At 36.3% G+C, this 15,460-nt stretch overlaps 1 protein-coding gene across 1 annotated transcript; it reads left to right on the forward strand.

The window, feature by feature from the left end:
- Nucleotides 1-10,225: 10,225 nt before the first annotated feature.
- On the forward strand, nt 10,226-11,227 carry LOC101831052 (olfactory receptor 52M1-like). The gene has a single exon (XM_040731667.1). It carries the CDS (start codon nt 10,226-10,228, stop codon nt 11,225-11,227), a length of 1,002 nt encoding a protein of 333 aa, XP_040587601.1.
- Nucleotides 11,228-15,460: the final 4,233 nt, after the last annotated feature.

Here is a 15,460-nt window from a genome sequence, read left to right on the forward strand (position 1 = left end):
AGTAACATAAAATAAATATTGAGGCTGGTGAGCTTTGGTTTGTTTTTTTGTTTTTGTTTGTTTGTTTTTGTCAACAACACCTGGACATTGAGTCTGCCTTAGAGTATAGTTGACATAACCAATGGCTCTATAATGGAGAAAAATGGTTTTCTCTTTCCAATAGGTAACAGTTGCAAATAGCTTTTGTGTTAGGATTGGGACTTTGTATACATTCCCCCTTATCTCTGTTGGTATTTTGTCTGATGTGAACCTGTGCATGTCTTATAAAGCGTCACTGTCTCTGTAATTTGGATTGTTACTCTGAAAGATAATTGCATAGTAAAATGTACTTCATTGAAATGAAGTATAATTTTCAAAGAAACCTTTACAACAAACAGAAAAACACAAAATTTGAAGAACATTGAATCGACTGTTTCCTTCATTGGAATTCCACTTGCTAACAATATTTCTTTGGTTCTATACTACATCAGTTTAAATTATATCGTAGTCAACATTTTTATTGTAAATTCAATTTCTAGTTATATATAGTGATTACTTTTCTGTATATACCAATGTTGCATCCTTTATTAGCTGATACTTCAGCAGTGTTGTCCTGGAAACCAAGGAGATACTTTATACAAAGCAGTGAAATTAGTTTACATGTCAGACCACACAGTTATTGTTTCTCATTGAACAAACATTCACAGTTGTAACTAAAATTAAATAAATCAGGAAAGAATGTAAGTTAAATATTTAAAATGAATGCTATGGATAGTAATCACAAAATGATACTTCTGCTACAGCTGAGGACAACAGAGACAATTACAAAAACAGTGGTCTTTCATTACTGTAGAAATTAAAAATAGAGATGACATCCAGCATTCTAATGTAAAATGCTCATGAATGGGCATTTCTCAAACTGATATAGGCAACTGTATTGTGAGAATTATCAATTTCATCTCAACAACTTTAGTGCCTGTTAAATATCAAGATATTAATCACATCTTGAATTGTAAGGACTATAAGTCCTGCTCCAGCCGCTACCCAGGATTTCAAAGGTAAAATGCTTCTCAGGAGTGAAGAAGGGGTGAAGGATTTCTATATTAACTTCACACACAATCTTAGGGACATGCTCTTTATTTCATGTGCTCTTTATTATTCTGTTTCTACTCTAATGTCCTATTTCTAATTTTTCTGTGCTTTTTCTTCTGGTTTCTTCTCTATTCTAAAAACTCTTCTCCTTCAGGACCTTGAAGTGATAAAGAAATTTCTCTCATTGGTCAAAAGCATATTCTTAGAGGAAGTGATAAGGGACTGAGCTGTTTACCATGGTAATACGAGGGTTCAAAGCCATAGGAGCAAAACCATGACCAGACGGGGAGGACACAGTGCCCACTGACAACATTAAGACACAAATCTATTGTTAGTAGACTGGAAAGTGAAGAATGGGCTTGCTTTAAAGTTAATGTGAGGCTACCTTGGGACAGCACTTTCCTATATGTTGACAGAGAGAATACAGGATACTCTTGTTCTCTATCTTTTTGAGAGGTATGGTTCAACAACTTCAGACAAACCATAATTTTTGTTTTGAGGCATCTGTGAATGTCTTAATTGAGGTCTATATGTCTGGACACTAACACACCAACTGTTTGCCAAGGAAGATAATTGCAGAGGGTCAGAGTTCTAAGTTTATATAAAAATCTGGTTGAGAGAGTAAGGTCAGTGACTGTGATTATTACTCCCTTGCCGGAATCACACATAGCTGGGGGGAGTCATTCAATATACCAATGCATAAGGGAAAATGTGCCTAGTAAATGACTAATATACTGTAGTGTTGTGAGAATAAATTATACACTATAATGTGAGGGAAAGAACTCTTCACACAAGAATCTGCAATGGGTCAGCTGTCACAATTAGAAGGCAACATACCTTATCATCATGCAGATAAAGTTGAGATATGCATCTCTGGTGATAATAGCCCTCATTTATTTGCTAAATGACGTATGTCCTTCAAGAGATAAGCAATTTCTGATGGCTTGACCCCTGAAGTGTGTGCTGAATTCTTACTGTATGATTCTGTGGTCTGTAGCATTAAATTTTTGTACCATTGTCATTTTCCACTGATAATTATGGTATTCCTATCTGGGCACATTTCATTCTATCCAGTCCGGATAAAAAATAGTACTCTGAGTGGAATACAAAGTTTCATCCAGGCAAAGATGAAAATCCTTGAGACTTACTAAGTTAGGAATCTGAAAATCAATGTTAGCGTCTGTCGTCATCCAAATATATACATATGTGATGTAGCTTGTCCACCCTCTAGCAGCTAGTCCTCCTGTCAAGCTGTAGCAAGCTGCATTTGACGTCCACTTTCTGCTGCTTATGATCTATGATTTCAAATCAGTCCTCTCAGACTTGCCATCTGTCACTAGGATTAGTTTATAAACTGCAATTCCTTATCTGTTAGGTTTGAAAACATTTCTTTGCCTCCTGTAAACAGCAAATCCATCAACAAAACCATGAGTCCCATCAGCCTAGGGCATCTTATACAGACCTTGCCAGTTTGAAAAGCTTGAGGCTAATCAGAGGTTTTTAGCATGAGCATGAATATCTAAGGTATTTTGTTCATGAGTGTGCCCTTAACTGAATAATGATGATGATGATAATAATAATAATAATAATAATAATAATAATAACTTACCCTAAAACAGCTTCTTAGACTTTTACCTTCCACTTTTGGTAAATGCCTAACCTTCTTTGCTTTCTCAAGTTCTCAACTGTGTGTGTCCATTTGCACTCACCTAAATATTTCCCTGATTTCTCACACTGGGTAGTTTAATTCCCTTTATTGTGAAAGGCTATTCAACTTAAAAAACAAGTGGGATTAATTTATAAATCTTTCTACAGTCCTAGGAGACATGAGGCCCCAAGATAAATGCAAGGAAGTGGCTGTAGCTACCTCAGTGCCAACATTTCATTTCATGCCACTTCCCAAAGGCCTTTGCCCACTACTTCCAGACTGAAGCACTATGCTGTTTCTTAGAACTAAGCTTTAGAATTTCTCAAGTATACAGTGCCTCAGTATCTGGAAGAAATTATATAATACTACATGAAATCAAATATTGACTTGCATCCAGAATATGTAAGGATACTAAAGGATTTTTAGATACAGGATATCTTAGAGTTACTATTGCTGTAATCGAACACTATGACCAAAGCAACCTAGGGAGGAAAAGCTTTATTTGATTTATGTTTCCTCATCTTTCTTCATTGCCATGCCTGCTGTGCAGCCTGTATCAGGATTGATGGCACAGAGACCAGTCAGCAATGCAAAGAAAACTTCAAGCAGGCCCCAAGAAGGCTCAAGAAAACTTCCCAAGAAAGGCCTCCCTCAGTAAAAGCTTCTGCTCCCTCCCTTACCCCTGGCTGGTTCTGCTCTGACACTAGAGACTGTGTTGGGTGGGTCAGAAAGAGGCAGTTATTCTTTGGAAAGGTCGAGGTCAGGGTGTTCTCATGGGTGAGCCCTTTTCAGGAACTTATTGCTCCAGTAAACATTTCTTATGGACACCGGATTGTTTTCAGTAAACATGTTTTTAGTAAACATTGTCTTACAGCTGCCTGCTCCCAGGCTGATGGGGAAGTGGGTCTCCGGCCAAGGTCTGCTCCCACAGTTCATCACTGAATAAAATCTGAACAGGAACTCAAATAGGCAGGAACCTGAAGACAGGAGCTGGTGCAGAGGTCATGGAGGGGTGCTGCTTACTGACTTGCCCTTCTTATCTTGCTCAGTCTGCTTTCTTAAGAACCCAGGACAACCGACCATGGAATGGCACCAACCCCAAGAGTCTCAGTTCTGCCATGTCAATCACTAATTTTAAAAATGCCTACAGGCTTATCTTCAGTGAGATCGTTTGGAAGCATTTTTTAAAATTAAGGTTCTGTCATCTCAGGTGACTTTAGTTTGTGGAAAGTTGATGCAAAAGTAGTCAGCACATAGAGTAAGTTCCCCACATACTTTCAATAATATTGTTCTCTTAATGCCTGCTGACTGATTCCATATACACCAGTCTTGATGGGTGTAATATTGACAGACAGTCTTGATGGGTACACTACTGATTGACAACCTTGGCAAGTACACTACTAACTGATAAAAACTCTCATCAGATTTGATGTTCTCTTTTCTTTTTTCCCCCAACCTTTAATCTTCTTTTATAGAAAATACCTTCCCCCCCCCTTATGCCTTATATCCTGATTACAGATTCTCTTGTATCTACTCCTTCCAGCTCCTCTCTACATCCTCTCCCATCTGAATCTTTCCCCCAATTCCATCTTTCATTAGAAAATAAACAGGCTTCTAGGGGATAAAATAGTACAATATAATAAGTTAAAACAAAAAGTAATACAGCACAGTTTGACAAGACAAAGAGAAGGAAAAGAGCCCAAAAGAAGGCACAAGAAACAGAGACACTCATGTGACTGACAATTATAGTGAACACTACATCTGACCACAACAGTGGCTGCTATCACTAAACAACAAATGGACATTACAACTGACCACCACAGTGACCACTTTGGCTGACCAGCACAGTGGCCACCACACGACCTAAATACAGAAAGCACATTTATTATACTTTTTGCTTTTGTTCTGCTTTTCACCATACAAATGTTTTGGTTGCTCTAGGAAACCAGAAACAATCTGAACCTGGCTCTGAAAAATTACTCTATAATCAGCTTTGATCCAACTTTTGACATTTATATAAATCTTCTCTTTTGCATATTTTACTACAAATTAAGGGGGAAATGGTTTCCCACTGTATCTTGATTAAATCTTGGACTTTTTAAATGATTAACATGATCATAAATGATGTAGATTTTTCTCCAATTTTGTGACATTTTTCTCTTTTCTTACAGTATCCTACTCTTTCTTAATAGTTAATAAGGATTTCCCCCATAAGTACTGCTCGTTTAGTTTGTAATCATGTTCCCTACCATATTATGTCTCAGTGTGTTAACAGCTAATTCAGCATACCACCAAATTGTAAACTGAAAAAATTTCCCATCTCAGGGGCCTTCCTAGCCATCTTTCTGTAGCTGGCCCTATTTCATGTTAGTTTCTAGCACATCAAGTGTTATTTTTACTTCCAGTATAAGATGTTATATTAGAATCATCCTCTGTATGACTGTGTGAGAGAATATTCAGAATGAAAAGGGGAAGAGAGAAGAAAAGAAGATCATGTGATAGCACAACTGAAAAGCTTGGAAAAACAGAAAAGTTATGGAGAATAAAGTAAGAAATACCTCCCAGACCCTGCTTGGTGGTAGGGAAGCATGAGAGAACTTAAAAAACTATATCTGAGAATTGTCAGACATTTCAATAACAATAGATAATCAATCCAAGCCCAGAGTTCTACAAAGTCTAAAATCTATTGTGTGTGGTGATCATAATGGATGAGGTGAGGTTAAACTGGGAAACATCTAGCTGCTTTCATAGTGGAGGAGGTTGCTAATAAGGCAGCTAGGAGGAAAAGTCATAAATGGTTTTATCTTGCTGTGGAACTTAACACTACAGTAATTGTAAGTAACCTGACTTTGGGGGCCTTCAGTCAAATCCAGCCAACTTTTTTGGTTCATACCTGGACAGGGAGGGGGTGGATTACGAAAAGGCCAGTAAAGACACTGTGGAAAAGACAGAGACACAGAGGGCAATCCAGTGAATGCTGAGTGCCCCAAGTTTATTCTTATGCACGCCAACCCAATAGGGGAAAATGGCAATAGACTTCTTTCTCATGAAATAAGGAAGAAACAGAGTTTCTTCTTTAATTCTCCAAATGTTTAATAACCAAGCCTTAGACTAAATCTCTCATTATCTGACCTCAAGGGTTAAGAGTCACTACACCTTAGACCAAATCTCTTCTTATATAGATAAGACATCCTTGCCTAAGAGCAGACATCCTATAGTAGTCATATCTTAGAACTTTAGGTTTTATGACTTTAACCTTGGAAATGTACAGGTAGTTTTGAACTCTCTGACCTTAAACCAACATAAAGCAAAGCCATTTTTATGGACCCCAACAAGTAAGAACCTGTCAGACAGGATATATGCTCCTGGTGCAATAATAGCATTACTATTCTGAGATTACCAACTCTTTTCTAGCTGGAGTTGACGTCTCTGAAGGAGGAAGTTATGATACTATGGATTTATTCAAAAGACCATGGCTTGGAGGTCAAATATGGTAACAGCCACAATACCAGAAAGTCTGCTTTCAAACAGTCTTTCTTAGAAATGACAATATAAACAAAACATGAACATTGGCAATATTGATAGGTTTGTTAACACAGAATGGTGGAGGGAGTCTTATAGGGCACAATCCCCAGACAAAGAACTAAAAGCAGCAAAATGAATGCTGGAAGAGGTAGAATTGGCCACTCTTTCTTTAGTATTTTTTAAGGGGTTGCATTAGATCATTTCATGTGCAAATAAAATTAACCTTGAAAATATTGTTTCCATACCTGACTGTCTTCCACATCTTCTCCCCTCCCCTTCCCATCAGACACTTTTTTTTCTCCAGTTTTGATTCTAGTTCTTGACATCAGCACTTTCTTAAACAGGGACTTTCTGTTTTTAATCTCAAAACACACAGGACACACATGTTGGAGGAAAGAAAATAGGAAGAACACTAACACAAAGCAGTGCTCAACAAGAAGACAATACAAAGTTTGGGTTTTTTTCCGTCTCTTTTTTATTTAAATTAGAAACAAGTTTGTTTTACATGTCAATCCCAGCTTCCTCTCCCTCCCCTCCTCCCCTGCTCCCCACCACCCTGTCCCACCCTCTCTGCTTTCTACTCCCCAGTTAGGGTGAGGCCTTCCAAGGGGAATCTTCAAAGTATATTACATTATTTGGAGCAGGGCCTAGCTTAGCCTAGAGGACACAAAGTTTTACACTGTCGAAGTTTCAAATAAACCAAGAGTGATCTAGGTGATGTGAAGATTGGCAACAGGAATCAGATTGAGTAGCAACTGCTGATCATTTGGGATATCATCCATTGAACTAAGTGCTTTATAAAAGAAAGCATGCAACTGAATTTAGACAAATAAACTCTTCTTTTTTAATTTCAGTGATCCAATAATTACAAGAACTATATTTGAAGCTAGACCTGTCTGGATTCAGGTCCTGACATTACCTTTTATTGTCTATTCATAAGTCTTTCTCCTTATTTGTTAAAATGTAATTTTCTATTACAAAAGATTACTTAAAAGATTGAGAAAAAAAGATTAACAGAGAAGAGACACTTTTAAACATTAACCCGCCAGCCTAACAAAGAGTTTACCTAAGCTCTCAAAAGATATATACGTACATATATATATATATATATATACATATATATATATAGGTACTGCTTCATTTGTGTTTCATTTTGATACATTCAACAAAAATTTAAATATCAAAATACCAAAATGACATCAGGGCAATGTCATCATTAGTTATCTTAAAGATATTCATAATAATTACTTTTCCTAAAATTCATTTAGTTCTGGTCTTTTCAGAAAATAACCATTTTTCCCAGTGGACCACTAATTGCTCTTTAAGCAACACCCTTAATCAGATGAAACCCAGAATGAATTGTAAGTCCAGCTGATGTAAGGTGAATGAGATTTGAATCTATTTCTTACAGAAGGTGGACCTCTGGAGAATGGTCAGCTATTCACATAGTTACATAAGAACAGAGATGGGGAAGAGAGCTACACTTGCATTTGTATGGACAGAATAATGCTATCCTCAAAACGGTAATGTTTATTCTTTGAAGAACTGTGTCAAAGTTAAGGATAAATACCATAAATAAATGCTCAAAGCCTTTTTGAAAGTACAGTAAATATAGTTACTTGCTAGCTAATTATGCTATATAGAATGATTAGCAATAAAGGTAAGAATTACAATAACATCTCAGTAGCTTGACCAAGACAGATCATGGTAGCAGAGACAGTTGCATGCAGAAACAACTAGTTTTGGCCTCTTTAGCATTAAAAATTGATGTCATCAAGGCCTGTAGTTAAAAAGTGTCCTTATTCAGATGATCAGTTGAGCAAGAACAAGCAGGAAACATTCTTTTAACACAACCCAAACTGATATATTCTCCTAGTTACCTTAATTGCCTTTTACAAAAGGAAATCAAATACTTTTTAATAAGATTTATTTATTTATTTATTCTGTATACAGTATTCTGCCTACATATATGCCTGCTGGCCAGAAGAGGGCACAAAATCTCATTATAAATGCTTGTGAGTCACCATGTGGTTACTGGGAAATGAACTCAGGACCTTCAGAAGAGCAGAGTTTTTAACCGCTAAGCCATCTGTCCAGCCCAATCAAAGACTTTTTAATGCCTTCACCATAAGGACATTTTGTATGCTTGTGATCATTGATATTTATACATATATCAAATATCATGGGCATTCACATGCATAATACATTTATATGCTTATATATCATCTTAGAAATGTTAAATTAGTTAAGAAATATGTTTTAAATATGTTTTTAGTGTTAGGCCTGGTAGCACACCTCTGCAATCCTAGCACTTGGGATGTAGAAGCAGGAGGATAAAAAGTTCAAAATCATCCTAAGTTTCTCTAGAGAATTTGAGGACGTCTTAGGTTTCATAAAGCTCTGTCCCTAAAAATGACTATTCAGTCAGTTATTTTTCAAACTAGTAAGTCTTTAGAAATAAGAAAGAATAAAAAGCAAGCAATGAATTCTAGACTAAAAATATTGGGTCATAAAGAAGTATCCTGAACTGAGGGGTAAAAAGAAAAGCAATCATTCGTAGCTCCCTTTTCAACACTTCACCCACATCAACATGATTCCTTTACGAAATTTGGAAGAGAAAACTCAGAGCATTTTTAATAGGTATCTCAGAATTTTGTTTTACATAATTTTTAATGTAATATGTGACAGGAAAAATTAAGTTTAACACACTGAAAAAAATGAACTGTATAGTCAACGGTATAGTAGAATTCTCATGGATCAGGACCTTCCTGTGCATGATGCCTTCCTTTGCCTTCCGTGATGCTCTTGCATTATCTATAAGGTTCTGAGCTCCTTTTCTATACCTGCAAGATGAAAATAAGTATTTACTTTGCATAGAATTTTCAGCTAAGCATTAACATATATAGACATTCTAAGATTATGCCTTGTTTTCCATTTCAGGAGAATCTAGACATTATGCTCTTCCCTCAATTCATATAAAAAAAAGGTGACAGATAACACACATATGTGCAAATATCAAGAAAAGTATAAGAGTTTCTGTTTTATACCAAATTTGTTCAGCATAGTGGAAGTAAAGAAGAAACAGAAACCACATTTTCTGAAATTAAAGTTTAAAATAATGGGATCATATGGATTGAAAATTTTTACTTAAAAAAACAGAAAACTCTTGTTAATTTGAAGATTTTAGAAAATCTGGCATGTAGAAAACACTGCACATTTGTACAATAGTAGAAAATGTCCCTTGGGAATAGTGTCTATGACAGTATTGGCAAATAAGGATCCAATGGACAGTCTGTGGAACACAAATAATGTGTTTAGAAAACACACACACGAGAGAGAGAGAGAGAGAGAGAGAGAGAGAGAGAGAGAGAGAGAGAGAGAGAGAGAGAGAAGGAGGTAGGGAGGAAGATTTAGGTATGATGCTAACATCTAAAGTTTCAAATGTTTCTGAGAATTAAGACAAACTGAATATAAAATAAGCTTGGAATTTGTTTTATCACAAATTGCAAAATAAGTTTAATGTTTCTTAAAATTTTGAGATTCTTCACTTGATCTATTATCAACTTTTGATGTCTGGGTGCATGTTTTTTTTCCAGTGTCACTAAGGATGTATTTTACACTCTAGTTCTATGGTTGTCAACTTTTCTAATATGGCAAAATTTTAATATAGATCTTCATGTTCTGGTGACCATTACCTACATAGATTTTTTCATTGATAATTTAAAACTGTAATTTTACAATAGTTATGAATTGTAATGTAAAAGTCTGTGTTTTCTGATGGTCTTAAGCAACCCCTGTGATCATGACCCACAGGTTGAGAACCCACTGCTTTTGTGAAAGTTTGCATACTATTGTACTGTGAGTTTTTAGGATACCCTAGCTTTATTTCTCATTCACTTTCAGAGTTGTTTCTAACAACCTTAGCAAAGCATGCTCACTTTACAAGGAGGACTTCATCTACAAATACTGGGCAGTATCACCATGGGGCCAGCTAATAAGTCCCAACTCTCTCCAAGCACCTTCTGGCTGATGGGCATCCCAGGACTGGAGCACCTCCACGTCTGGATTGGGATTCCCTTCTGCTCCATGTACATAGTGGCTGTGATGGGCAACGTGACAATCCTGGCTGTGGTGAGAGCAGAGCGCAGCCTCCACGAACCCATGTTCCTCTTCCTGTGCATGCTGTCAGTCACTGACCTGGTCCTCTCCACGTCTACACTGCCACGCATGCTGTGTCTCTTCTGGATGGGAGCTCATGACTTTGCCTTTGATGCTTGCCTTACTCAAATGTTCTTCATCCACAGCTTCACTGCCATGGAATCTGGCTTTTTCTTGGCCATGGCCATTGATCGCTATGTGGCCATCTGTGACCCATTGCGTCATGCCATAATTCTCACCCACAATCGTATTGCCCAAATGGGAGTAGCTGTGGTGCTGAGGGGAGTAGGCTTCTTCACCCCACACCCCATCCTGCTCAAGCAGCTTCCCTACTGCAGATCTCGGATCATTGCACACACCTACTGTGAGTTCATGGCTGTAGTGAAGCTAGCGTGTGTGGACACAGGAGCTACCAAACGTTACAGCCTCAGCGTGGCTTCTGTCATTGGCTCCTGTGATGGCTTCTTCATTGCCCTTTCTTATGTTTTGATCCTCCGTGCAGTCTTTCGCCTCCCCTCTAGAGAAGCAAGTCTTAAAGCTTTAGGGACCTGTGGTTCCCATGTCTGTGTAATTCTGGTTTTCTATTCCACAGCTGTCTTTACATTCCTGACCCACCGTTTTGGTCACAACGTGGCCCCTCAAGTTCATATCTTCATTGCCAATATGTATCTTCTGGTACCACCCTTTCTTAACCCAATTGTTTATGGCATTAGGACAAAGAAAATTAGAGAGTATGTTGTTAGTTTTCTAAGAATAAAAGTTTCTGATGTTTCAAAAGTTATCTGCAGAGAAAATGACAATATAGGAAGAAAAACAGACAAGTAATTAAAGTCTTCTTCATAACTGCCATTTTTTAGTTTTATATTAGAAACAAATTCTTCACACAATACTGAATGTGTGAAATCTAATAAAACTAACAGCCGTAGTATTTTTATGGACATCTGCCATTCAGGGTCTGTACACTGAACTAATTCACCTCTTAATGCCTTGCGTTTACCAAAGTGTGATGTAATAGACATAAGCTCATTTAAAAATGAATGACTCATGTATGATATAGACACATTAAAATCTGAAAACAAGTCCATGAAGATCATATAATTAAAAAAATATAACCACTATGAAGAGATATCATAAATGGTCTAGTAGCATCTGAATATAAGGAAGACTACATGCACTCTCAGTCAGGAAATTCAATACTGCAGCCATTAACTCCACCTTATCTAATCTACGTATTTCTTTTCTTTTTTCTATTTTTGGTTTATCAAGACAGGGTTTCTCTGTGAAGCTTTGGAGCCTATCTTGAAACTTGCTGTGTAGACCAGGCTGGCCTCAAACTCACAAAGATCCACCTGCCTCTCCCTCCTAAGTGCTGGGACTAAAGGCATTCACCACCACCACCTGGTCATATTTCTAACAGAACATTTTCTCCCTGCTAAGAGAAACTTGTGGTTGAAGATGTGGCAGAGTATTTGTCTAGCATGCACAAAGCCCAGGGATCATTCTATAATACTATATAAACAGGTATTGTGAAAAAATACTAACATGTTTGCTATTGGATTTTTACACTAACTAATACTTGGTCTGTATTATACTGGTCCTCAAAGCTTCTGTACCTTCCTTACTCATATTACATACTTAATTATATTTATACTCAGAGACCTGTCAAGAGCAATTAACTTGACTCTTTTGATATTATTAGATGGCATTACTTTTTGTTAAATAAAAAGTACATAACTGTGTTAAGCACTGTTTACATTTTTGTATGTCTATTCCTTCAGAAACATTGAAAATCAAATTATTAATTATAGTGTAAGTATATTTGTATATTTATGATATATATATTTATATATATATATTATTAACTACTCCTCAAAATTAGTAACTCAATCTCCCTCTCTTAGTCTATACAGGGAATAAAGTATTTCAGAACCAGTCAATAAAGTCAAGTTTAATTTCACTTAAGTGATGCTGTCTTTATAGAAATGCATAATTTCTAAATATTATGTACTCCTTTCTTTGGTAATTCTTTGGTTCATTTCCAATATAGGAGCTTCTTGAAGGTAAATATTTAGTACTCTTAACTAAAAAACAATTGTTCAGAATTTATTTATTGCCAAAACTGCTTCAAAAATTCTTATTTTAATAGCATAACTAGTGCCTTCTCCACATTCTAAAAATCAATTGTGACTATGTAGATGGATGGTGGGTAGGTAGATGATAGATAAACAGGGGGAGTAGATTTAGACACGTGTGTATAAGCAATGTTTAGTAAATCACTATTCTCCAGTTTCTCTTAGTTTCCTCGAATCCCTCCCTGTGTGCTGCTTTCTGCCCATGAAGACTCACATCTGCATTCAAGCCACAGTAGCCTCCATATCTTTTGTGTCTTTGCTCAGAATTTTCCTCCTTTCTACATCTTTCTTGCCTAGGAAGAACTAGGCAACTCCCACTTAAATTCCTGTCCTTTGAAAGATTAATTTCTTCATCTCATACTGACAAAAATTCACCTTGACACTATTGTTAAGAATGAGAGGAGTGATGAGCAAATTGGCAAAGAATGGGCTGGCAAAACCAGCAGAGACAGCTGATCTGAACAGGGGAGAGCTCTTGGACCCTAGACTGACAGTGGGGAGGCCAGCATGGGACTGATCTGGACCCCCCAAATGTGAGTGTCAGCGAGAAGGCCTGGGCAACCTATGGGGCCCTGAGCTGTGGATCAGTGTCTATCCCTGGTATACAAACAGTCTTCATGTGCCTATAGCACAAAGAGGGATGCTCTCTCAGCCTGGACTCTTAGGGGAGTGCCTGGACCCTACCCAGAGTAAAATGACAGACTCTAGATATCCCCTATGTGGAAGGATTTGGCAATAGGGTGGGAGGGTGGGGGGGGAGGGGAGTGCGGGAGGAGGGGAGGGAGAGGGAACTGGGATTGACATGTAAAACTGGCTATTTAAGATTAAAATAAAAAAATGCCTCATAATAAAAAAAAAGTTAGTAAAAAATCACGGAACCCAAAAAAAGAAAATCCCTAAATGTAAACTACTACCAAATCTTACTAATGCTATATTGATATATACCATAAATCAACATATGCTTATTGATTGTCTTAATATGGGCAAGTTATGACTGCTTCTAATAAAATTCCAGAGTTCTTTAGAGACCACAGTCTATTTTTCACATAAATGCACTCTTTGGATTCCTTTTGCAACTCAGCATATAGAAATTCAATTTGGAAGAGAGAAAAAGTCAGTCGCCTTGCCATGGTACCCTTGATCTGTAGCAACTAATTAACTTTCATTATATATTCACACAAATATACATTATAAACAGCTTGCTCCCTGAGAAACATATGATATACTTTAAAAATTATAAAACTTAATTGATATCACAGAATGTTCTATTAAATGTGCCCTTACCTCTAAAAAAAATAAAAGAATGACTTCTCAACATTTGAAAACTGAAATGCAATCCACTATATAAACAAACTGAAAGACAAAAACAACATCATCATTTTATTATATACAGAAAAGGCCTTTGACAAAATCCAAAACCCCTTCATGATAAAAGTGATGGAAATAGTAGGGAATAAAGAATGTACCTCAACATAATAAGTGAAGTTTACAGTGAGCCCACAGCCAACATCAACTTAAATGAAGAGGAACTCAAAGCAACTCTACTAAAATCAGGAACAAGGTAAGGTTGTTCACTCTCTCTATACCTCTTCAATACAGTAATTGAAGTAGGACCTAGAACAATAAGACAACTAAAGGAGATCAATAGGATATATATTTGAAAGGATGAAATCAAAGTATTTTTATTTTTAGATGATATAATAGCATATATAGTGACCTGAAAAATTCCACCAGGAAATTCCTACAGCTGATAAACACTTTCATCAAAGTAGCTGAATACAAAATTAACTCACAAAACCCAACAGTCCTCCTATATTCAAATGACAAACAAACTGAAACTGAAATAAGGGGAACAACACCATTTAAAAAAGCCTCAAACAACATAAACTATTTTTACCTACTCTAACCAAGTGAGTGCAGCATCGGTTTGAATTAGTCTTAATTCAAACACCAAAAAAGTCTTCACTAAGTGGTGTAATAAGGAAACAAAATAACTACCTATTTGTTCTCCAATGTCAAGTTTTGATTACATATTCTTCAATTTTTCCTCATTGGTAATTTATGGAGTCATTCATGGGATCCAGTATGCATACTACAGAGGGGAGACATCACTCTAAACAAAATTTAATCCCTTTATAAGGAAGGGTGAGGTTTTTATTTGATAAATATTAAATTAGTTTCTGTATATTTTTTCATTTTCTCAATAATTCTAAGTAATAATAAGAAATCAATGTATTTTCTTTATATTACTAACAAATAAACTTTTTTATATTTAAGTCATTTAAAGTTACATTTTTCCTTTTTATTTTTTATTCTTCTCTTATATAATAACATATCCTGATTATGACCTTCCAGCCCCCCACCCCTCCCAATTCCACCCCAAACCTCCTGTCTTTTATTAAAAACAATTCCTATAGGGTGTCCTTGAATCTTCTTTCTTCAGTATCATTTCTGTTCGTGCACCAGACTGTGTCCATTAGATTTGAGTGTTTAAAACAGTTTAATTTTCCTCCCAGTATCTGTGGAATTAATTTATAAATCAAGAACAATGGACAACTCCAGTTGATAGTATTTTTGTTCTATTATGGATTTTGTCATAAGCAAGAGAGTTTGATATTTGTTTAGTCATAATACATGATTTGGTGCAAACCCAGGTTCAAGTACTCTGACAGACTAGACCTGTCCACTCATCCTGTACACCAATTAAAATAACAAGGATGGTGAGATCAGTTGGAAAAGATAAAGCAAATGTAGACAAATTTGAAATAGAACATATAGAGCAGACCAAGTAAAATGACCATATTTTGTCATTTAGTATATTGCCAAAAATATACTCCAAGACACATGGTATTTAAATTCTTTCCCTCCTCTTATTCTTCAATCTTTAGTTTTTCTTTTCTTTTTAAAATTTTATATATGTATACTG

The sequence above is a fragment of the Mesocricetus auratus genome, unplaced genomic scaffold, assembly GCF_017639785.1.
Source record: "Mesocricetus auratus isolate SY011 unplaced genomic scaffold, BCM_Maur_2.0 Super-Scaffold_4256, whole genome shotgun sequence".
NCBI lineage: Eukaryota > Metazoa > Chordata > Mammalia > Rodentia > Cricetidae > Mesocricetus > Mesocricetus auratus.

Coding starts and splice junctions, on each gene's coding strand:
- LOC101831052 (XM_040731667.1), top strand. CDS start 10,226: ATGGGGCCAGCTAATAAGTCCCAACTCTCTCCAAGCACCTTCTGGCTG.